The 26,201-nt window shown below is 39.5% G+C and overlaps 1 protein-coding gene across 2 annotated transcripts in view; it reads right to left on the reverse strand.

Moving 5' to 3' along the window:
* GRIA3 (glutamate ionotropic receptor AMPA type subunit 3) overlaps positions 1-26,201 on the reverse strand; it is a gene marked incomplete at both ends in the record, with an annotated part of 139,793 nt that overhangs the window by 103,319 nt on the left and 10,273 nt on the right. For both annotated transcript variants that reach the window (XM_084212879.1, XM_084212880.1), the window contains one exon: positions 3,285-3,524. In XM_084212879.1, the coding sequence (XP_084069005.1) occupies positions 3,285-3,524 (240 nt within the window). The remainder of the gene's footprint in view (positions 1-3,284; positions 3,525-26,201) is intronic.

Genomic DNA, 26,201 nt, shown 5'->3' on the forward strand with positions numbered 1-26,201 from the left:
CTGAAATTAACAACAAGACATACGCCTTGCTGGTGAAATTAATAAATCTCACCTTTTTTTTTCCTGTGTGCTTTAGCAATTTTCAAGAAACTGAATTTTACACCTTCACATAAATATACATTTGAAAGCACAATCTGCAGTCATCTCACACCAACAGAAAATATTATTTTATACTTAAGAATGTAAGTAGATACAATGTACACACTCACTCAACTGATTAAAAGCTTCACCACCTATCTCTGTAATTATACATCTTAATTTTCTTCTATTGTTTGAGATTTATCTTTTGTCTTCATTGCAGGAGCCAAACATCACAGCATTGTACATAATATCACTGAGGAGGAAACCATACAATTACATGACTTGATGGCAAAGAACAGAAAGAAAACAATTTTACAAATCTGCATTTTCCTAAGCTTAAACCAAAAGAGTTCAATAAACCACGAGAAGCTTTAGTCAGTTTTGTATGGCATGTGTAATATGCTGTGGTATTAACAGTATATGCAATGTTTCGTACATGGTGGTGCTTCACTTCAGCAGAATATGGTAAAGCTACTTACAATACCAGTTTAGTCCATAAATAATATTGAACATAAGCAAGAATAGTCTAATATTTAGTGATTTCTCAGGTTCTCAGTGACTTTATAATACTCCTAGAAATGCAGTATTTAAATGATAGTTTTTTCTCAGGAACTGACAATTAACTGCTCAACACATTCTCTCTACAGTGTTTGTGCCCCAAAGCAGTTAAGTATGTAAGACAGGAATTATTAACAGTTGGGACACTCTAGTGTTTGCATTTCTTAGCCAAAGAAGATGTACAGTCTATGCACTACCTGACACATGCAGTCATTCCCCATTATTACTGTCCAGACTTTTGGGGATTTTTTAGGTATTTAAAGGCCTAGCACAAGAAACTGGTGAACTTACTGGAATTGCCAAATGTTTTAGGTCCACATGATTACCACTTCTCAAAGGAATCTAACATCAATACCTAATTTCTCAGTACCTAATTGCCCTGCATCTCTCCTATAGTAAACTTCCTAATTTATTATAATACTAGAAGAAATAAAACTCTTGATAGGATGGCTACCAAGTTTCTATGAAGTAAACTAAAACAGCAGTAAGTGAGGCTAATAAACTGTTCATTTTTTCCCACTTTAGAAAATAATAGGTATGTTACCAAACAGCAGCAACTAGGAAGAACAGATAAGATGTTGTAAGTTTATCCCAAACAACTTAAAGCCCACCATCAAGCTTCCTATATGTACTGATGCTTCTTCCATGCTAAAGACACAGCTGTCCTTTACCTTCTTGCCCCGTGGTACATTTTATAATCCTACAGTGACCTTCACTGTCATCTCCCTCAGATTTGTCACTCTGACAGTCAGAATGGCTGACATAACACAGGGCCAGCCTTACCCCATTGTGAGATGCTGGAGGTGCACAACAGGATTTTGGTTAGTCACTGTAAGATTATGAGTATAATGTTCCAAAGGGAACAGCCATCATAGCAAGCTCAGACTGTGTCTACCTAAAGATTGTACACACTGAGAACTGCAAATAAATGCAAGTTTGAGGTTGCAAGTCTCCCCTCCTCCACACTCCCATTATTATCTCGCTTAGATGACAGTTATGTGATCTAGACAAGTTCTAGTGAAACTTTTTTCTGTTTTGGATGATTTTTCCAGTCTAAAGTGCCAAATTTCTTGAATGACTGGTGAAACTCTTTCCCCAGCAAACTTTATTAGCCTTAATCATGGTAAGTTTCATAAGTCCTGGAACTAATGGCATTTTACTTCATCACACACTGCAAGTTCATTGTATTTGGCCACATCAAATAAGCCTTTCTTACTCAGACAAATTGGTTATTCACAGGAGCTTTTATTTAAAAGTGGACTATGCCAGAGAAATAGATTTATGGGTAGTGATTTTACAAGATTTTGGAAGTAATGGCATTCTTAACTTCTCCATATTTTCCTACTTAATCTCACAGCTAGGGTTTTTCAATGCTAGAAATAGTTAACACCTCCAAATCACTCAGAAAATTTGAAATGCTCGGCATTCACCTAAATCAGACTAAAAATTACTTTTTCAATGATTTTTACATGATTTTACTTTTTACATGATTTTTTAGGTATCAGTTGGGTTCTTAGTTGGGTGATGCTACTATTCTTCAGCATGAAAAGCACACCTACTGAAGACTTGATCCTTAACAACATGCAGTAAAGTAGCCTAAGGAAATATTGTCATGGGAGCCAGGAACAGAATCGAAGCTTCTTTGTCTCTATTGAGATCCCTTTGATCTGAAAAATTTCTTGAAGTTGAAAATCATAAAGCTGGCAAGAAGGGCAGTGGCACATCTATTTGATATAAAAAAATGCTACCCAGGTGAAATCTGTAACAGAGGAAATTCAGCAAATTCAATACATTCAGTGCAGGTGGCAGCTGAAAGATACCTCACAGAAAATGGTTTCTGATGTCTAGACCCCTTTTTGACAGATTTTTCAGATTTTTTTGACAGATTTTTTTCCTGCATTTCCTGCTTATTAGTAGTTAGCAATTGGCTTAAGTGTGAACACACTGGTTTTAATATGTTTCCACTTAGCTGAACATAACTCTGGTCATTCTTGGCATGTATCTCAATTTGTCTCTGGAATGTGAGCTATCTACAGCATTTTTTCTCCAGCACATCTGAGTTACATTGTTCCTGTTGCTGGATTAGTATTTGTTTGCTTAGGCAAGAAGCTTCTGCTTTTCCTTCGCCCACCTTTTTCTCTGGACTGTAGCAGAGATTTTACACAGTATATGCTTAGACCATTATTAATGCTCAGACATCTCCAGAGCGTATCTTAGCATGGATTGCCTTTGTCCAGTGACAGGAGAAACGTGCATTTATGTAAAGTGGTGTGGGATTTGCAATGTCACGCAGAGTGGAAGGTCCTGCTTATCAGCCTTTTTCATAGTGTTGACCTTATTTATTTAGCAAGGACTGAAACACCCTGGCAAGTGTGGAGTCTGCAGTTCTGTAGAAACCAGGCATGTCAACTGAATACTTACTCTGCTAGCACTACTCTCAGACAATCTCCTTAAATTATCAGTAACATGAAGATGCCTCCTTGCCATTTATCCATTCACTTTAGCTCGTTCAGAACAAACTGGTTTTCTAGGACCATCAGAAAGTTCTACCTACATCCCAAAGAAAACTGGGCTGCACGTACTGATGCTGGCAGTACTCAGAGCAAGCTGTGAAACAGAAAATCAGTCAAAGTGATAGTGCTTACCCCGTTCTGTGTCATAGAGGTACACAAACTTTTCCCACTTATAGTAAGTCAAGAGACTCAGGATGGCTCCTTTCAAGGCTGGCCGCATCTGGATGACGAACTGCACATCTGCATCTGTCGGGAAGCTCGGGGTGATGAAGGATGTGTGGAGGGCTCCGCAGAACGACGTCAGGGTGTTCATGGACATCTGGTCATAGAATCCAAAGATGGCATAAACTCCTCTGGAAAACTGTGAACAGACTAAGAAAGACAGACAAGGGTGTTAAAATCTGATATATAATGAATACAATCAAACTTTCAAAATATATTGGAGCTAAGCCTTCCAACCATTCCTGAAATTATTCTGTATGATGCAGCAGAGGGAGTGAATTAATGAGATATTATATACTAATTTCAGCATAGCAATTAATTGTACTAACTTTGTAGCACTTAAACTGGCCTGAACACATTTATTTTTGGTTATGTTTTGTCCTGTGTAGCTACAATCCACTAAACTCTCTTTATTCTTTAAAAATAAACATTACCTGTCTGTAAAATACCTTTCCTTCCTTGAGTAGTAATGTGAGACCTCTGTGAGGAGCTACATGACAAATGACAGGACTGCCTTAAAGTCAGAATGTTAAGGGATATTTTTTCCTGGTATTCAAAATTGATTCAGATCTGATTCAAAGAAATCTGGATGTTTTATTCCTTTATAGTCCACAACTCTGAAATCTCTGTGTGGTCTTCTTCAGTAAGGAATTATGGTGGCTTCTTAACAGAGCGTTAAAATCTTTCAGAGTAATAAAGTCTGTGACTTACTATATGACAACACAAATGAGGTGTACCTATTGTTGCTTCATGGGACTAAAGCTGATATCCCTTAAGCTGAAGGCTCTTAGTCATTAACTATTCTCTGTCCTGATAAACTCATCTTGTATCAAAAAAAAAAAAAAATGCAGACAAAGATGATTTTTTTCAAAGTGTACTTATCTGGGAAAATACTTCATTATTTCCCATCCTTTATAGAGATTGAACAATTACCATTTTGGACAAAAATGAAAGTGTTTCAATTTGTAAACATGGCCAGCTTCATGGTCATTGTAGGAAAAAGAATTTCTTTGTTGTTCAGCTCTGTAGGAAAGGCACAAAGTTCTTGTGACCCTGAGTTCTTTCCATGGAGGGAGTCTGCGTCACTGATAGAGAGGGAGCCTGATCTGTGAGGTGCTGGGGCTCTGGATTATAAAAAGACTGTACAACTGCAATACAATACAGCACAGCAGCAGTTCTAATCATACCACTGCTGAACAGGGATGAGCAAGGCCCATTTGTAATGAAAAGAGATTTCCCAGAAAAATGTTCATTCATTACCAATTTCAATTGTCAAGAACTGGATTTAACAACAATTTACAACCAGCCCCATTGTCTTGGGGTGATTTTATGGTGATACTCTATTCCCTAATCCTCTGCTTTATGCCCAGGAATGGCTGCTGTAGATTTAATATGAACCAGAGGGTGGGGCTGGAGCCTGGGAGCACCAGGTGAAGGCTCTGCTGGAACTCTCGCCACAGGGTGTGCTCCGCGCACCATGGACCAGGATGTTACACTGCTCCTTTGCTGGATCAGTTTTGCTTGCTTAGGCAAGAAGCTTCATACTTTTTTCTTTTCCCACCTTTTTCTCTGGACTCCAGCAGAGATCCTTGAGTTTTTTTTGGTTGTGTGTATGGGTTTTTTGTTTGTTTGTTTTTGATTGTTGTCCCCCCCCCACTTGAACTGTTTTGGCTTGGATTTTTCCTTTCTTTCCCCCTCTCCACTCTTGGGAGCCTGTGGGGGTTGTGCCAGACAGTCCAGGCCCCAGGAGAGCCCAAGCCAGCAGAGGAAAGGGCACCAAAACCCAGCAGCCTTGCCTGCTGTGAGGAGGAGACCAACACCAGAAAGGATCTCATCTATTCTGAACGGCTGCGTGAGCTCCCGTGCCTCTCCTTCCCTGAGACAAAGGGGACAGCTGTCATCTCTGCCCCCTGGCCACAGGCCTGGAAGAAGTGGGGGTTAAAGTTTTGAAATTTCAATTTCCAGTATTTATTCAGTCCTTTTCTATGACTTGTGTGCACCCTTTTTGTGGTTAATAAGCAGTTTGGGTTTATTTCACTTTCACCCACTGGTATTCATTTCTCTCATTGGCAAACTCCCTTCTCTTTAGAGGAAACATTAATTTCAGGGTTTTTTCTCCTAAAACTTGTCTATAAACCAAGACATCCATTAAACACTTGTGCAAAAACGCTGCATATTTAGCTTTGCAAAAATACCCAGGTAATTACCAGTAAGGACATGACTTCTACACAAAAATGTACAGCATTGCTACTTCTGAAATACCACCACATCTTCCACCATAAATGCTACCATTCAGGATCACTAAAAACTGCAAGAGTAATTTCAAAAAGGATTCTCCACAATACCAGCTCATTGACACAGCATCATGAAGAACATCTAAAATCAGCAGTCAGCTGTGAAAATTTGATTTTCTTTCTGAAGCTCTAGATGCAAAAACTAGAAACACTGTTAAGGAATTTCTTTAAGTATTTAAGCCACTGTAACAGGACATGACCAGCAGCAAATAGCAGCTGGTGAGACACAGAAAGGAGGTGGTAATTTCTGAAAGGAAAGTTTGCAGAGGTTATCAACCACAGAAAAGAAAAGATATAAAAGAAGTTATAATACACTAAGAATTTATTCCCAGAGGCATGACTGAGGAATTAAATACACTGTTTAAAAAGGCATTTTGTTAAACTACATACCAGCAGGATATAAAGCAGAAAAGCTACCATAAAAAATTATCTGCTGAAGTAACAAATAAAAAGCATTAACTTAAAGATGGAAAAAAGGGAAAAACAAAAATTACATTAGAAAGTCTGGCAGTCTCCAAATCATTGAAATGGTGTGTAAACCCTTTAATTCCATAGGAATAATCAGTGAAGAGAGATTAATGGAGTGTCCTCACATACACTGAGCCTGTACCTCAGATCAAGCTTCTTTCATGTATATATTAATGGCATAGTTCTTATGTAGATTCTGTACTGCAGAGAAAACCAAGTATTCCAGGAATCATCCCTTCTTGCAATGTAAACAAACATTCCCAAAGATCTCCTGATCCTAAAAACCAAGAGCATTTCAAATAGTCCTGGATTCAGCCATTATTTCTTATCAGGTGTAAAACTAAGGAATATTTCTGAACTGTGACTTAATTGAGTTAAACTTTACTTTCACAGCAGATTGTGCTCATTTATGCAAAGTGCCCATCATCAATTAATGAATAATCTGAGAAAAAAAACCAGTCTGTGAACAACCTGACTAAGCAGGACCTTCTCCCAACAAGACCTCAGAGCCAACCTGGAGCTGCTGCTCGCATGGAGGGGAGAGCTCTGATTTGGTCCTCAGAGTATTTGCAATTATTTTTCCTCCTGATTTTGGAGGATCACCAAAAATATATTCTAACAAATGCAACTATCTGCCCACTCTTATTTTTCCTGGTTCAGGTTTGTATTCACAGCAGATTTCAAAGATTAACCCTTTGACAGACTGTCTTCTACTATTAGCATATTATTCCTATTTATTCTGCATGCACTGTAGGATGCCAATTTAGTTTTGCTAGCCTATTTAAAAGGCAAATAAAACTTTGTTTTTATAAGGAAAAGCTAAAAGCCAATTATCTTGTCCTCAATGTTCATTTGCATTTTTTAACTGGCGTTAGGTGCAAGGTGAGTATTTATTAATGGAGATTTAACACTGGACTTTTCCTCAAAGTGAGCTGCCACACGCCATTGTGGCAGGAGAGAAAGTGATGGTATGACAGAAGTCTGTGAATTCTCAAGCATGTCAAAAGAAGATAAGAAACTTTCAGGTCATGACAGACTGGTGTTTCCTGCCAAGGAAGGAAAATGCTCAGAGGCAGAGTGATTACAGTAGTAAGCAGAATTTACTTAAAAAAAAAACCCAAAAAACCACCACCACCACACCAAAAAACCCCAAAACCAAAAAAACCAAACTAAACCAACCAAGCAAAAAAACCAAAACCAAACCCTAAAAAACTCAAACCCCAAAACCAACCGACCAAAGTGCAACTACTGAAACCAAATAAACAGAAATCTTAGTTTCCATACTGAATAGCAGCTGAGCCATCCTAAGCATCAACGAACCCAGACATCTGTTTTACTTGCATTTTCATCCTCCCTCCAGTCAAATCAGGCCCACCACTGAAACTTGCTAAGATTAACCAGATAAGTTTTTTTTTTTTTTTGCACTCAGATCCCAGGAAGGCTGCAGGCCAGAATCTCAAAAGATGCCCCCCTTCACACAAGTTATTAGATGCTTTATGTATTTTTAAAATTTATTTTTCCTTTCTAAGGGTATTTCGTTTTTCTATGCTTTAGTGACTGTGAGTATTCCTGACACAACAAGGTTGTATAAGACCTGACATTTCTACTGTCTATTGCCTAGAAGCTAAAGTCAAAACTTCTGACACCTTTTTTTTTTCCTTCCAGTACTTACTATAAACAACTGAAGCGTTACTAGGAACATATACAAGTAGGTTTGGATTTTTGTTTGTTTAAATAGAAGATGTATAAAGCTGACAAAAGAGATATGTTATTGGTGGAATGTAACACATGCTTTTCCACTGGATGATATCATTAATGACTGAATTGTAAAAGTCAGCAGGATTCTCCCAGGTGTGGTATCCAGCGCACTTCAGCCCTGGATGCAAGAGCCTGGTAGTTTTGGAGTCAGGGGTTGGAGGTTACAATTTCTCAGACACTATTCCTCCTTCGTTACTCTTTTTATGAGCAAGTAATTTCCCCTTTGTCCATATCAATTTCTTATAAAGTAGGTGTGACAAAGTCACTCTGTGTCACAGGACACTGTCAGCCTTTTTCAGTGATACTCCCCCAGCTCTTGGAAGGGAAGGCACTGCAGGAGCTCTGTCTCAGCTGACATTACCATGTGCTGCTCAAACTGCTTCCTTAGTTTTGTGTTCTGGTTTCCCTCAGCTGTGAAATAACTTTATTCCCTCCACTTCCTTTTGCCAATTGTATTGGATTCCAGACAGCTCTCACTGCCAGCTTCAGCCAACAGACTAATGGGACTACTTTACAATGGAATAATATGCAGCCTAACTCAGAGCAGTTGCCACTTTCTAGGGCTCCATCCTGATCTTCTTGTTGTAATAAAGCAAGGGTTACCATTAACATTACCTCTTACACTAAAAATACAGCCTTCCTCTTAGAGAAACAGACAATGCCTCTACTACTTTCTTTTGCTTTCATTTGAATACACAGGATGAAAAGCAACAACTCTCTCTACCTTGAGCCCTGAGGAGATCAGCACAGCAGTGCCCCTGAATGCAGAATGAGCTACTTTCAGGGGGCTCCAGGCAATCAGACTTGAGAACTTCCTTTAAAGACAAGCCCATCATATTAAAAATGTAAAATTAAGTGAACTGCATTTACCTATAGCAAATAAAACCATCTTTTACATTTTAATTAAGATTGAATTCTGTAATGGAGAAAATATTGTTTAAAATTCGGGTGAGGAAAGATGCATTTCTGAAAGCAGCTATTCTTGGAACAGTTAACAGTGAAAATTCCTGGGGGCAGGAGGGAACCAAGGAAGCTACAACTTGAAATTGGATACGAACCTTCCTGAGACACTGGCTATAACATGACTTCTCATCCTACCTAGAAAAAGATATGCCCTCACAAACAAACAAATTTTCCCTGAAAACAAAAAAACTCAACCCAAAACCTCACGGAAGAGCACAAAACAAAACCATAATTTACTCCTGTTACTTCACTTATGGCATTAATTTTCTCAATGATGAAATTGCAATGTTTTCTGTAGTTCTTTTTACAAAGAACTACTCAGTTTGCTTTGTTCTACCTAATGTCTTCTTCAAATATGCACACTTCAGTTTGCATTTCATTTTAGGAGAGCAAATAAAATAAAAACAGCATGTTCTGGCAGCAGGAGGGGATATTATTAAATAGCAAATGAAAAGAATAAGGATTAATCCATTCATATTTTACAAACCATTTACTGGAAAGCAATTCTGAACACATGTTCAGATCCAAGCATCCTTGAACACTCTCTGGTCAAGATCCTGTTCAAGATTACTTCAGTCACCATTTCCTAACTCCATCACACACTGTTAAAGAAGGCTTTATTTCTTATCTGCTTTTCAAGATGACTTTGGAACCCCAATCACAATTACAGTTCCTTGCTGCTTAGTGCTGTACACATCCATCACCACAACCTTGGTTTCTTTCAGTGTGCCCAATTGCTTATGACAAACTTGCCTCATTAAACTTTACATATTTTGGCTTTTATATATATGACTGGGTTCAAATAAAATCCTAACAATGTGCATGAATTTGTTGTGTGCAGGATCTTCTCTTCAAACTGAAATGTTTGTGTGAATTTTATGAGTGTATGAAAAATGCCAGCTGGCAATGACAAACAGAAGCCACTTGGGCTGTAAGGGTGCAAGTGGGAACACCAGCAGCACCAAGCCTTACTCGTGCCACAATGGGAGTATTAGTCCATTAGCACAGCTTCAGTCAAATAAAAGCAAATAAAAATAAAAGAATAAAAACCCCTCTGGCCCAAACTGCCAATTTGATATATATGCAGATTAAAGTATTTTGGTAATTTAAAAGCTACCTAATATGTTTAATATGTGAAAAAAAAGGGTAATCTTGGGTACCAAACTGTAAAACAGGCTGAACATAACCTCGATTTTACTGAGAAGGCTGTGCTTAACTTTCTGAAAACTGCTCTAGTCTGAGCAGGTAGTCCGAGCAGCTGGGAACAGACAGCAATACAGTGCTATTGTATTGCTATTTTCTACTCACTTCCATTTAGCTCCCAAGCTACTTCCAAACTTAAGATGGTGTAGAGTCTGAACTAACTCTGTGTTCAGGTTACTGACCACAAAGCTAAAAAACCCCACCAAATATTTTTTTTTCCTGTAAAATCTCGTTAAAACTCAAGCACATAATGAGTTTTATCCCACAAACCTTCCAAATTATAATGCATGGTTTTCATTAAAAGAAAAAAGAAAACTCACTGGCTATTCAGAATCTCTGTAATTATGACATTTCTGATGGTGGAAGAAACCCAGGAGTCAATCCAGCCAGTTGCCAGGAAGTGTGAGCCTCTTCCCAGGACCGCAATATGAAAGGATTTTATTTACCTGGAATCCCTGTTACACACTGATCTTTTAAAAATATACCATTGATTATGAGTACTATTAGAACATTTGAAAGGCTGTGAGTCAGATAATCATGACTCATTCTGAAGTATAAACCATTGGAGTTTGAAAGAAATAAAATAGGGGTTTAAGCTTAAAATGGATTAAAGGTGAGAGAAGATATATATATGCCACAAAAATCAACTGATTTTTTTTGAAAGATGATTTAAAAAACGTGCTAGGTACTTAAGGACTATACTTAGGTACGTGCTGATCAGAATACTACATTATCCTGTTTGTGTCTGTACAAGATGGAGTTCAAGCTCCCAGATCAGGCACCACAGATATAGCCAAGCTTTCTATTAACCCCATCCTGGTCATTCACAATCGACTGTTAACACTTTTCATCTTGATCCCACCACCCCCACAAGCTGCTCACAGGAAGCATTTATTTTAAAGGAAAACTATTAAAACATACCACACAGTTTAAAACAAAGAACTTTTAGAAAGAAGACTTTGTTACACTGTTGTAGAAGTCAAATTTGAATGCTGTGGATTTATGTTATTTGTGACCTCTTCTGCTTTCTGCCTATGGTGATCTTGACACCAAAGTAGCGCTTGCAGGAGAAGCACAAGAGGCTTCTCTTGGTAGACAGTTAAACTCACTGCTGGAGAGAAAAGGAAAGGCATTGATATCTGCCTTTCCTACCCTGCTTGAAGAGATGTTTCTGCTCAGCAGCTCCAGGATAATCAATGCCTTGCCAACAGCAGCAGTACGTGCAATGCCAACACTCTGCTCCTGATTGCAGCTCCACCATCCTGGATGCTTAAGATTTATGGCACAGGCCTCCCTCAGGTTCAGAGAGTGTTAGGGACTTAATGAGTGGATGTAAAGCAGTTCACTGAGCTCTGACCTTCACAAAAGCTTTAGCCAATCCTGTACGCATAACCACACGCTCCTCTCTCCGTGAACCATGGGAGATGAGCTAACACCTGTGTGAGGGAGCCAAAGGACCTGTCAAAGCTTTCTGCAGGAGAGTCTAAATATATTCACAGCAAACAGCGATCATTTGTGTTCCTCACATCCAATATCCAGCTCCTGCTTCGTGACTAATCTCTGCAGAAACACGGACAGCGTGCATGCAACACAAATATGTAACACTCACTCAAGTGAAATAACTTGTTTCCATCTGTTGCACCATTTGAAATGCTTTTAATTTAATATGGTATGTCATGCTTGCTTGCTCTGATCACTTTGGATTGTAACTGTACCTCTTATTTTCCAAAGCAATTCTTCTAAAAATGTTGGTGGGAGGAAAATATGAAAACCTCCGTTCTTTGAAAAATTGTCCAGTTTTAACACAGTAGAAAATTTAGCAGCCATTTATTTACAAGCAGGCAATATATTCTAATTACATGCATATTCTAATAAACACAGTTACACAAATGTTTCTGTAAATATATTCAAAGTAATAAGAGTTCCACAGGCCATTAAGCACTCTGCCTTGGAACAAAAAGACATGTTCAAAAAAGTGTCTTTAAGATGAACTTGACAAGACGTGGTAGACAAGGGAGTACCCACTTCACTATTGTTACCTTCTTCAGAGACTATCTTAATACTTTAAACAACAGGCTAAAGGAAAGCAAGAGCTTTGTGGTATGAAGAAAAAAATAAATCATACCCATCAGAAAAGGGCAGCATTTTGTAGCTGAGGATGTTAGGCAGAATGTGGGGCTGAATCAGGGAGCAGCAGCTGAAGGCAATGCTGTGCCTCAGAGCTGTGAATCAGCAGCTGCAATCTCCAGCACCCCAGTACTCTGAAGGGATTTCTTATATCACTGGAACATCTCAGTGTGGAGGAAGTAAAAAGGCAGAGGCATATTATTAAATGTATGCTTGTTCAGCAGATCCTTTCCTAAGTGATTTCAGAAGTTGACTTCATTCTGGGCCACTGTGGTGAGAGGCAATAAATCAAAACAAGGCTCTGGCAGTGTGATGAAAGATGAGCTGAGTCTGCTGAGGTGGTGCCATTTATAGGCCTGTTGGGATATATTACAGAGGATGAAAGAAGAGGCAAAGTGGCCAACACACCTGAAGCACTGAGCTGGGTAAAATTCACCAGGAGGTGAAGGTCATGATTAAGGTTGTTCAAGGAGAAAGGGGATGCAAATGCCAAAACAGCAGCTGTGCAAGCAGCCTCCAGCTCTGGAGGGTTTCCAGTTGGCTCTATGTTTGCAGAGCACAGTGCTGGCTGACAGACAGCCCAGCTTACCCAAAGCAACAGTTCCTCACACTTTCCTGGAGGCTCTGCAATGGTCTTCCAGCAAGCACTGTCACTGTAAGTGACATCTTGGACCAGAGGACTGGATTTCATATTTCTGTATCTCCTCTCCTGTTCTACTCAAAGTTCATGGGGCTATGCAATTCTCACCCTTGTGTTCCACTGCTGTCAGCTGATCAGTCTGAGAGGCTTCAGATCCGTTAATGCAGAAGCAGAAACAGGATGCCTGTGAAAACTGGCTTCAGAAGCCAGGGAATTATTTGAAGGTGCTCCTTAGGGGTCCAATAAAGCACCCACCAGTACCATTGGAGAAGTTCACATGGAATTCAGTGAAAGCTGGACTAGAACAGAAAGATTTATTCACACTGAAAGTGCAAACTACAGAAATACATCAACATCCCAACTGCCCTTACAAAACATCCTCCCATCTATTTTTGTTGATATGATTTCTATCTGCCTTAGCCCTCAGAGTTCTTCTTGCTATCAGCCTCCTGGACCTTCATGATCACATCTGACAGTATTTCACAGACCAGTACCCTCAGCTAAGCCAGTGCCTTATTTACAGGAAACAACAAGAATATTATTCTTTATGAATTATGCATAATCACTATTTATCAAGCTGGGTTAATTGGCACATAACAAAAGAGTTGTCTAGTGCACAGCTGAATAATGTGGAAGCCAAAATTGATGGAAATGGTACAGCAAAAGCCTGATTGTGAAAGAAAAGTCACATTGCTACATGTTAATTCTGAAGTGATTGCTGCCCTTTCAGAGGGGGAAGGGGAGGCCAAGAGAGACAGACCTACTTTGGAATTATTCGTAAATCTCAAGGGGTTTGGACACAATGTTATAGCTTTAAATACTGGTTTAATGTCTGCTCTCAGCCACCTGCATAGCGAACATGGTGCACCATGCATTTATTGTGCTCCACAAGATGCTGCTACAGTCATAGGCAGAGAATCTCATTAATCATTAGCAACAGCACAAAACTGTGGTCTGCAGGGGTATGAGTGATGCTAATGGAGCAGTGGGGCTCTTCCCACATCTCCCCTTGACAAACAGGAGCTAACTGCCTCGTATCAAGGCCAGACTAGCAGCCCTTTGGTTCTAGGACCAAGAGATCCTGGAAATCCTCACCAGAACGCTGGGTGAGACAGTTGCAGTGTGGGGCACCCCCTGACTTTCTCAAGAACACACACCTGAAGAACTACAGCTTAGTTCACCTTGCTCTACATGCACAGAGGGTTTTACTTAATGTCCTACATCCCAAAGCTCTGCGCACAAATTTAAGAACAGGCTTCCATGCTTTGATGGACAGACAGACTGAAGCTCAAGACACTAAATCAGAGCTGAGGGTCAAGTTACCATGGTGCTCACTTTGGTGGTCTCCTTCCATGAGGCATTACAGTTGAGCTGTATGAGGGTTATCAGATGATTTTGTCTGATTTACACCATTACACTTCCACACTTCCTTGGTCTCTTCTCTACTAATATTTAGTAAAATCTCTCCTAGCAGTAAAACACCTGCATGTTCATGCTACAGGCCTTCCTTCCCTCTCCCTTACTAGAAGAGTTAACAGAAAACAAGAAGATTTCTGTAACTTCCATTTCTAAGAGTTAGAAACTCTTTTATTTGCTAACATCATGCAGGTCAGAGAATCCTCCTGTGATCTTTCCATGTTTGTGGTCTCATCAGCATGAATATAAATGAATGTAGAACCACAGATACTTTAAAAAAAAATTTGGATGACGTTATTGCCATTGCTAACCATATTTACAGTAGGGAAGAGATGTAAACATAAGCTTTCTTCTGAAAATATTCTGACACTTTATTAGAAGTACCAAAAAATACTCTCTGGCTTTTTACAAGAATCCCCAAAGCTGCTAACACCTTGCTTGCATACCCCAACAAATTCTAAGCATCCTGCAAAACTACTGAGTAAACTTAGAAGGGAGAAAAAATGAAGCAGGGGAGAAGTCCAAAGCAACAATGTTGCTGCAACACTACCCAAGCCTTTTCTGGTTTTGGGAACAAGAATGCTAATCCTTATGGCAGAAAGTAAGTATGAATTTCTAAAGAACAAAGCACTGTGGATCCTTCCTTCAGTTAGACACTTCAGCTGTCAATCAGTCTTTGATAAACCATTAGGAATTCCCCCATTTAGGGGATATTTTTTCAGCCAAGGAACAAGCAGATGAGTCTCACCAGTGTCTGAAATACAACTGTGCAACACCCAAATCAGTACAGCGTTGGGGGAAACAGTCTCAAAAGGGCAGTGTGTATCTTTAGGACAGTAGGTCTGACATCCAATTTACCAAACAGCTCAACTGCAGCACTTTGGATGACAGATGGCAATAAATTTCTCTGCCTTAAGGTAATTTCCCACAGGGCTGTACCATTCCTCAAGCTCTGCAGTGAGCTGCAGGATGAGCTCTTTCCAGAAGACCATCATCACCCTGAAGGCCTGCCCCCACTGCTGCTTGCAGCACCACCTGTTCTGGGAGGTCAACCATGGAACAAAACTGTGCTAAGGACAGGGAGAGGCTTAGTGAGAGATGAGACTGGGGAGAGCCACTGCCAGCCCTGGGTGACATGACCGGGCTCAGGAGCCGGGCAGCCCTTGCTCACAGTGACGGGAGGAACCATTTCATGAACTCAATGAACTCGATTAATTTTTCAGCTGCCTGTCAAAAAAGCTTTTAAAAAAATCAGCCTGCTATGCACAACAGAATAGGAACTGATACGTGACTACAGTTAGAGATTGTAAATAATGCCTTACTTTAATTTAAATGTACCCATGTCCTACCAAATAAAAACTTATTAAATTGCTGCTTTACTAATTTCTTATAAAGTAACACACAATATCCTCCAGTTTTTACAGATTAATAATTCTGAATTTTAACCTGAAAATTTCACTGCCAATTTCAAAGTAAATTAAAAATATTTGTCTCTTATTAGAACCTGTGTAATAGTCAAGAGAAGCATTCACATCATTCAGCAAAAAGCAGCTCATCACAAAGAGAGGTTTCCTGGTTTGGAACCTTTCTCTGCATCACACACAAATGCATCTCATGTAATCCTATACTGCCTAAGCAGCAGACAGCAGAATGGGCTATGATAATGTGCCCTTGAATTTGATTAAACTGCATTGTAGGAGCTGATGTTGGGCTGCTGCTACTGAATTTTCCTACTCTGATTCTCAAACCAACTCCCTGACAGAGTCAAGCTTTTTAAAGTATCCCACCAACAGACTATTTTTGGACTTGAAAATTTTGTAGGCCTTGAATAGATTTATTTGTTGAACTCAGGTAGTAAAGCTTTTCAGATAGATTAATGCACTAAGTGAAGTGTCTCTCCAGACTATACTAGGAGGCTTAAGAGACCTCATTTTCTAAGAAATGTCAGCTATAGGCACAGAAGACTTCTTTGTACTCTGATTTTCTCCGTGTATTTTCCATTTGCACGAGCAAGTCCAAGCCCTCCTTCCCACTGGCAATGTTATCAGTGAGACAATACCTTTCTATAACAAAAATAGCACAGAAACTTGCATAAGAAAAATGAATTTGATAACAATAGAATGACTTTCTCATAATAATTTAATAAGTTGAAGACAGGAAGATTTAAATCCTCCAGAAGAGCTGCATAAAAGGGATTGATGAATTCATCAGCTCCTCCAAGCTTCCCAAAGAAGCCCAGACAATATTTCTTACCTCCTGTTCTACAGATATCACCTATAAAAGAAAAGCAGGCATTCAAGTCCCTCTATTATGCTATTCTTTGCCTCTGGGGCTAAACTCACAGTTGAATCTGCTTTAAGTAAATGTGGCACAAAAATATTCTGATTTGTTTCTAATATTTCTCATTAGAATAATACACTTGTAACACCCTTTCTGGTTGGGATCATGGTTCTGAACCCTGAAGTTACCATATGGACATACAGCAAGCTACTGACCTTTATGGTTTTTCACTAAATCAAGAAGAGTCTGCAAAAACATTGCCAGAAATGCATATACAGGCTACCATTAGTTTAGTTAAGCACTGTCAGTATATTGCAGTATTTCAAGAAGCCCTGAGACTTACAGAAACCATATCAAAGAAACTAAATTATGAACTCCATGGATTGAAAAATCATGGACTGCTCAAAATTTTGTATGGATTTAGCAGTATACTTTTTCATACAATTCTCTTTTCTTGTTATTGGATAAATAAAAAGAAGACAAGTGATGGGACGAAAACAGAGAAATGTAATCATGTAACAAGTCAGCAAATGCTGCCACTTACAAAAATGAGAGGAAAAAAAAGAAATGTTTTTTCCCTTCTGGTTGACTGTCATGTTGGTGCTATGAGAAAGGACAGCAGGAATCAACTTTACACATAGTATACAGAATTCATAAATTTATCCTGTCTCTTTAAGCACAGAACCTTTGGGATTTTATTGTTTTAATCTATGATGGAATGAAATATTACTGTCAAACAAAATTATTGGGTCATACAAGGATTCAGTGGTAGCCATCTGCTGGGAGCCTCCTCTTCACTCTGGGGGAATCAAAACAAAAGTACACAGAATCTTTCATCTTACTTTGTTGAGTATAGGAATAGAAAGAGAGAATGACACTAACAGGATAATTTAGTAGCCATGAATATATGGGCTAAATACTAGTTTCAAGTTATTTCATTTCTGTTCTTCCCCTTCCATGAAATCTACCCATGATACAGTAATTAAAAATCTTTCTAGACAGCAAACACACCAAGGTTGTCCCCTAGAAGTATTTTCAAGCCATTTCACATCTTAGAAAGAAGTGCAATTTAACTCTTGGCTCCAGATTCTTTTCCAAACTGCAGCCTCCCCTCACTTACTTGGTCCTATTCTTCCTCTCTACCAACCCCCAAACCCATTCTCAAATAAAATATATCCTGCTATCACACAATTAACCTTGAATAAAAACATAAGAGGGAGAATACTACTGCAAATAAAACAAACCATAGAAATGTCACAATAAAAATATTTTCTTTTACCAGAAGGATAGTTCAAACAAATGTAAATAACTTCAGTATCTAGGCTTTTCATTACTTCAGCTAAGCAGAATAAATGTGCTGGGTCAAGCCAATAAGTGAAACTAATCATGTTCTACAGAGCTGCAGCCTCCTGACAAGCCACGTTCTGAAGTCTCTTTCTAAAACTGTTTTATCTACAGTGTCCATTCAAACTTCCCCAAGTGAGGGCTGGAATCCACAGCACAGTCAGCTAATTAGAGGCAACAATGTGGGAAATGCAAGATAATTAAATTCTTCTCCTAAAAGATTTATTTCTGAATACCAGTTTTGGGAGACTAGGGGGGAGCAAGTGAGAAATTAATCTCACTGTGGAAAACTTAACTCATCTTTGTGAGACTCTCCCCAGGAATGAAGCAATAATATGGTGTTGCTTATTAAGAAACAGCACTGATCACAGTACTATTACACAAAGATGCTGCTGTACACATAATTTTAAAACCTGTGTCCTTGATATCAGCAGATATTGTCTGTACAAGCAGAAGACGTACATTTAGTCCTGACACAATTGCAGGAAAAAAGAATAAAACCAAGTTTGAATCAAATGAAAAGTATAAATAAACCCAAGAGTTATTAAAAATAAGAATTGTCAAATACAAGAGGAAGGGTTCTTCCTCTAAAACAGCATAATCAGAGTTTAAAAATGTAATTTCTGCCCAAGATTAGAAAAGGCTACCTGAATGGATGACTCTGGAAGGATGGTTCAGGTGAAGAACTTGGGCTTGTGATTAACTAGATCTGAAAAATAACCAGTTATTTAAGCTAAGCAAGCCCACATGTTCTCATTCTCTTGAAAGACAGCACAACTCACCCCAACTGACATCTAGCAGAGATTGCCTCTTGCAATGGATATTGCTACTCACAGAGAACAAAGCTGGGGTTTGAATTAGATACCCACACAGTGTTTTATACAGCTGAGTAGACTGTTGAAAGGCAAGTTTGGACATTAGGGTGTTCAGGGTGTTCAGTTTCAACATCCAAGCTCTCCAACAAGGTGTTAATGCCCTTATGGACAAGAGCATAGAACACTGAAGAATATTAAATAAGGTGGTTTAGCTACAAGTCCTATACAAGCAACCTCTCAAGAGACATTAGCACCCTTTCTTATTTCTTCCTCTGCCATTTTTTTTTCTCAAGAACTCAGATAACCATCACAGGTAGTCTTTATTACCACAATTGATCTTGTATCTTTAAACAAATAGGACAGAAGCAGTCATATTGCAGCTCCACAGAAGAATGAGACAATTCTGTTTAGGGAAGGACAACTTTTCTTAGGATTCACAGGACATTTTCCTCTTTACACTAAAGCAAATGGTAGAAATGTCACAGTTTTCCATAATTAAAAAAGGAAAAAGAAGGAGAGATTCATCACTGTACATTTCTTCACCCTCAGGCTGTCCTCTCTGCCCAAGGAAGCCAGAAAGGCAAAGGTATCTAGTAAAAATACCTGCTTATCACCTCCCAAGCTGGCTTTGTGAGTAACTTGACACTGCAGCTGAACAGTCAAAACCACATCCATGCTTTAATTAGAGGTAAGGGGAGCACCTACTGTTTGCATTTACAGTCTGTCTGGTTCATGAGCAGCAGGAGCAAGTTCAGCCATCACAACTGCTCAGCTTGTGCTGCTCTGATGCATGGTTTCAGCAGGGGAACAATTAAGCAGACCCATTCACAGTTGAAGAGACCACTAAATTTTGCCAAGTGCAGTCGCTAGTGTTTTATCCTTGCTACTGTATCTTGTCAGCCACTGCACCACACAAATTATCAACAGAATCCATCTCCCTCTGCTGACAGCATGGGCATGGGGGTGTCTATTCTCCCATGAACACACAGGATATTTATTCTGCTAACTCATCCACTTGTATAGAGATTAAGCATATCCCATCTCATAAGAGGAGATTAAATTTTTGGAGAAAGAATTTAGGAATAAAACATCATCAATAAAGTGGTGGTATTAGAACAGCTTCACTCCAAAGACTGAGACAAAGGAAAGGCAAGCAGAAGGAAGCAGACAGACAAAAAGTGGCTTGCTAGGATCTGAAAAACCAATGACGAGAGACTCAAATGAAGAACAAGATTAGTTTCACTTATTTTCTCATTACAAATTTTACAGATTAAAAAAAAAAAATCAGACTATGAAGGAAAATAAAGAACAAGAGAAAAAAAAATTCCTATTCAGGAAATTGGTAGTTCATGCTGTGAAAAACCCGGGATTACGGTAAAAACGTTCTGCTTGAAAGCTATCACAAGTAATGCAAACTGTGGAAGAACACAACCCTTTGGTAACCAAACAATACACAAGTTCAGAGCAAATCCCTAAACCCTGAACTGCCAAAAAGAACTGCTAAATATCATTTTAAGAACCATAGTGACATAGACCTGTTTTCATGAGGCATGATAAGTCAATCACCTCCAGCTGGCGTGACTTGGACTTTTGCATTTAAAGTTTCATTAAATACCTTTATTTAATAAACGGACTACAATTGCAAACACATTTTAAAACACACCCTAGCATGCTGCAGTTAACTTCAGTAGTACACAGAAGTGACAGAAGTATGCTCATTGTACCAATTAGTTCAGGCAAATATAGGGAAAGTCTGCTCTCAGGACAGCAGCTGGAGGCAGTGGTGTTATTTCAGATATAAACAAGTAAGCAGGAGTAAAACTAAAATAAAAATGCTCTGAAATGCTCTGAGCAGCTAAATGTAAAATCTTAAATCTTTTCAGTCACTCATGGCTACAGAGTAAGACAGTGGAAATTTTCAAGCACAGTACTTAAAAATCTATCTAATCTTTATTTAATGATCACACTTTTTCCAAATATCAATCCTTCAAATATACTACAATGTATCAATGAGAGAGCACATTCTCTAAAACACCAGAGGGGCTTTTATTTCAACTTTTGGGGTTCTAACTCATTCAAGTTAGAAGAACAGATTGTTCCACAGCCAACAGGCCATCTGCTGACCTTGTCTCCACTGAATCCCACGGCAAAAGACATTGTGATGGAATGACCCAGGCAACTGGGATACACACCATTAAGTAAGAGACAGAATGAAGAATGGAAAACTTTTGAGGGTAACTGTAGACAAACACAATCACTGCATCAATGCATTTCTTTAAAAGAAAAAAAATGACGAAGATGAAGATATTTGCTCTGAAGCCAGAAGACTACTACTGTATGCCTTGCAAATAGGGCTTGTCTCTCTTTTGTTTTTTATAACAGAACTGTGGTAATAGAGTACCCTTAAGTAGTCTCTATCTGCAACTTCCAAGTCCTTTACTCTTTTAATAAAACAAGTGTTTTTCACCTCCACAGCAGAAGATTGTATAAACCAGTTCACACTCATTGGAGTTTTGCTGTGTCATCTCATTTCAACATAAACTTGTCAACTCGTTGTCACTAACAAAGGTACAAAAAAAATATTTTCAGAGTCTAATGCTCCATTCTGTCTTCCTTCAAGTAACTTTTAATACTTTTGAATTAGGGTAAGAAAAGTCAATGCAGACACTGCCTGCAAGGACATATAATTCAGTGTATCATTTCATAACCCAGCTGTCAACAGAGACAACATTTTTATAATCCATGTATTGTATGCGTGCCAGTATGAGATGAATAGTCCTGTAACTATAATCAATACCGTTCATTCAAACAACTGGCAGCAGCATTTCAGACAACTGGCAATTTCATCAGTTTCACTGGGCTGCCCAAAAATAAACAGCTTGAGAAGGATGAATGATCTCTGTGGTTATCTATAAATAATACTAATCTCAGTCATTTGTTTCAGGGGGTTCATCACTGGGAGCTGCAGAAGTCTCCTATCAGTGCAGAAGGCATGGCAGCCTTCAAGAAACTAAAGAAATGCTGATGAATTTTACTGTTGGTTTTTCATTCACACAGTTACTGTATTTACATGCAGGCCCCACTGAAAGCTCCAGGATCCCTCCAGTGCTTCAGCAGTTCCAGCTTTGCAGGAAACTCACACGATCTCAAGGACTGGTAAATACCTCAAAAGTCAAACTGGATTTACCAAAAGCTCCAGTGATCTGAGCAAACCCAGCCTGGGTAGTGACTTACACTAATGTCATTTAAAAGGAAATGTGACCAAGTTTGGGGTTTTTAACTACTTCAGTGTGAAACTTGCCCACTCTCAAAAGAGTTATTGAGAGCAAAACAAACTCAACAGCTCCATGTGAGTGAGACTAATGCCAAGGCTGATGGGCACGAGGTGAACCCAGGCAGACGGGGAACAGAAGGCGCCATTCACAGTCCTGTTCACTGTCTCAGGGAAGTGAAATAGCTCTTTTTTTTTTTATTTTATTTTTAAATTATGCTCCTATCTATAAAAGCAAAGCGAGAACAGAGAACATAGAAAAAGGAATAAAGACAGCTGACTAAAGGGAAAAACCACATCCCTGTGGAGTACAGATCCCAAAGAAAGCTTCCAAAGCCCTGAAGTGAAAAAGATGCAGTTGCTGTGGTTGTAGCAAGTCTCTCCCTGGCAGCCTTGCACGGCTTTGGGCAAGGTAATGGAACACCACTGCTGCCTAGCATGTGACCCTGCACATTGGTGGGTCACCAGCCCTGGGCCAAGGCACAGATCTCCTGCAGGAAAATCTCCTAACCACCAGGAATTCTTACAGGTTTTCTACCCTATTTCACTGTAAGAATTACAGGACGCCTGGTGTGTGCTCGAGGGAAAACAGAGGAAAGGTCAGTTCTCCCAAGAACCTAGAGGCTGGCACTCCTTGGCTTCCAGGCAGGATTTGTGGTGCCATGAACCACCACTGCAGAGAGCTCAATACACCACTAGACTGCAGCAATTCTTTTCTGCAGATATCATGAATGGGAGCCAAGGCCATCACCTCAGCTTCTTCACATGGAGTGTAATGCTCCAAAGAAAATCCATCAGATGAGCTCTGCAGAAGTGCCCAAGCCCTCTGAATACAGTCTGAGCAGGAAGCAACAGCACATCTGCATGTGTTGATCTATTTAATTACCCAGATAATCAAACTGCTGCTGCACCAAGCTTCAAAAGTCACATTGTTCCATCTACATCCAAAAATCACTTTTCAGCCTTAAAACCTGTTGCCCAGAAAATTTATATCCTGGCAATTAAAATAATCTTCAACTTGTAGCATTATCCAATTTACAAGCTTATTGCTAGTTTAATGACAATCAGCATGCCCAGCCACACTAAAGCAGCATTGCAGTGGGATGCTTTCAGCATAACCACCAACAGCAAAAGGATTAATGGCACCAACTTCTCTGAAAAGAGAACACTCACCAGCGGACAGACAGGGGAACCTCACAACCTCTACACCTCTGAGAAATTAAGCAGGTTGTGGCAGTTTTAAAATTAAAGCCTTGATTTTATTGTCAAAGTCAAATTGTCTGCAGGGCATTCATAAACAAGAGGCAGCTTTTAAGAATGGGTGAATTTATCAAGCTGCACATCTTTGATCATCAATATTTTAAAGTTACTACTTTTTATTCTATATTGCAAATAAATCTCTACACACTGTAATTATCACAGCACAACATGATCCACTTCTCCTGGAGATTTAGAGTTGGATTCAATTGCAAAAAGCACCTGAACTGGTAAAATAGTTTCTCAGTTTCAGGTAAATGATGAGGTAGCAGCATGCACTGTTATTAACCTGAAGTTCATAATGAGAGCTTAAATGAACAGTTCTAAGTGGACACAGGCCTTTGTAAGGGAGCTGCACTCCTGCAGTTGGCACTAATTGATCCCTTTGTTGGCAGGCTCAGTGGAAAAGGCAGCAGCAGCAGGAACCGCAGGCCCTTCTCTGTCACACAGAACAAAGTCACAGTCCTGATTATCCAGGAGGTTTGAGCTTAATGCTCTACACTTCTACAGCTGCTTTCATCCAGGAATGAGGCAGCCCGGATAGCAGGGGAGACTGTCATGCTACTTTTGCCCTTCTCACACCCATTCTGCAGAAGGTGTCCTGTTTTTGGAGTTTTCAGATACTTTTTCAAGTGTACTCCATGCACATTCAGTTACAGAGCCGAATCTCTGAGAAACTGAAATGATTCATATATCATACACAGCTTTACCCAGGTTTCTTGAAAACACAATTAATTTTGATTTTAATCCCCCTATAGAGAATTTTGCTGTAAATGAAATCAACCCAGCATATACAAGAAATATACTGGGCTGATATAATCAGTTTTGGAGACAACATAGTAGAAAGTAGAATTTTGTCCAGAAAGATGCCATTTTAAAATTCATTTGGAGATCCTGACTAAGGCAGACTATTCCAGTACAGCAGATTCTGGAATCAATTAACAAAACAATTCTTATTAACACAGAGAATCTCCAGACAGTACCAAGGAAGCACAGAATCTTTGCAGAAAAGCCCGCAAGGAAAATATACTTTAATATCAAACTGTATCCTCCAGCGTATGCAGAGATTGCCTCAAATCTCAAATGCATCTTATGTGAAGCAGGGGCTAGCACTGCAGAACAACACAATAAGAATTTAAGACAGGAAGTGCAGATAATTTATCTAAATAAAGCTTTCAGGAGAATAACTGATTTATGTTGATACTGATCCAAGCTGGAACCTGACCAGGACGCAGGAGTTAGCATCACTACCCACAATAGGTACCCCATTTATGAAAAACAACAGTGTGTTTTAACACATTAAAATAAATTAAAATGCTGGCTTTATGCTTCTGTCAAAAGACCCCATTCTTCCAGAGACTTGTTCTTGAATTATCTCCAGGATGACTCAGAAAAAGGTGCAATGTTTTTCAGTCAAGACCATCACTATTCATGCAAGCACCTAAGAGACACAAGGAGTTAAAATTCACAGAAGAGTCTATGGTCTTTTATGTCACACAGCCTCTATTCATAAAAGAATTGCAAAATACATAAACTGATGCAGAGAAAAGTAGTGAAAGCTTCACAGCTACAAAAAATATACTTGTAGTTGGGAAAGGGAAAAAAAAAAAGGAAATCTGAAAGTAGATATGGTATAAGTGACTTCTGCTAAAAGCAGGGTCAGCACTTTCCACTGGAGACGATTTGATTTACACTATTTTGTTTCAACTGAAAAACGAAATCCTTCCTTGGCAGATTCTGCTCTACAGAGTCTATTACAGACACTTCTGAGATACCCAGCATCATTTATAAGGGGACACTTACTACTGCTGAACGTGATCATTTTGCTAAATTTCCCAAAGTTCTAGAAGGAAATAGCATGCAATGCAATACAAGGTGTATTCAGTTAGTTGCTAAAGTCAAGAGTCTGGACAACCTGCACAGCCCTGGAGAAAGGGTGTGCTATTGATTAAGATGTGCAGGGTCTCCCCTGCAGAATGCATTGGCTGTCCTGCACCCACAGTCCCTACTTAGAGCCAGGAAGACCCCAGGAGGGACCACTCTGCTTTTAGCCTTTACTGATTTCACAGAGCTACTCCAAATCTGCCCTGGTGTAGATCATATCAGAGGAAGACCCCATCATGTATCTTGACTGTCTCAGCATATGTCACAGCTGATACAGCCACAATACACAGAGTGTCACCAGACAGTTTCAGAAGGCTTTAAGCCTTCACACAGAGTAACCCCACACCTCCTCAGAAGGATTCAGGCACCTGCCCATACAGAGCAGCACCTCACTTCAGAAGGCTGCAGGCACCTGCCCTTCTTGTTCTTTAGCCCAGCCTTTTATGCCCCTCCTGTTGCTGCCCTGCCCCTGTGTGCCCTCTGCTCCCCTGGTGGTTGGTCAGTGCCCCTGGGCACTCCAGGGCTCCTTGTGTCAGTGCTGCTCACCTGCTCTCACAGCTGCACCCACTGGGGATGGGGCTCAGCCCCACTCCCAGTTACCACAAACTGTGTGCCCACATTGACTGTCCCTATTTATTCTAATGGGATACAGAGGCTTTTTTTTTTTTCTTTTTTTGAGGGTAGAACAATAAAGCACTAAACACTAGACCCCAGTGGTCACTGCAGATATGCATAACTAAGTATCACCACTTGCAATTTCTTTTTGTGTTATATAAAACAAAAATAACTGTCATTAAAGCACACATGACACATATCAACATACACCTTTGAAACAGGACACTGCAGTTGTAGAAACCTTCACAACATTTACTACCCTCTGCATGTAGAAAGCTCCACTCATCCATGCTTTAGAGCAGCTTCTGCCCCTGGAGTGCCAAACTGGAGTAGTGGAAAACTTCAGGAGGGTTAACTGGTCTCATTTTGATCAATTTTGGGTTTATCCCAGTGCCTCTCCAGGTAATAAAGTAAATTGCCTATAGATGGGCTGGAAAGACATGCTATACATACTTTGACAAAAGTCATCTATCCATAAAATCCATCACAAGC

This window comes from Fringilla coelebs, assembly GCF_963513975.1.
Source record: "Fringilla coelebs genome assembly, chromosome: 11".
Lineage (NCBI taxonomy): Eukaryota > Metazoa > Chordata > Aves > Passeriformes > Fringillidae > Fringilla > Fringilla coelebs.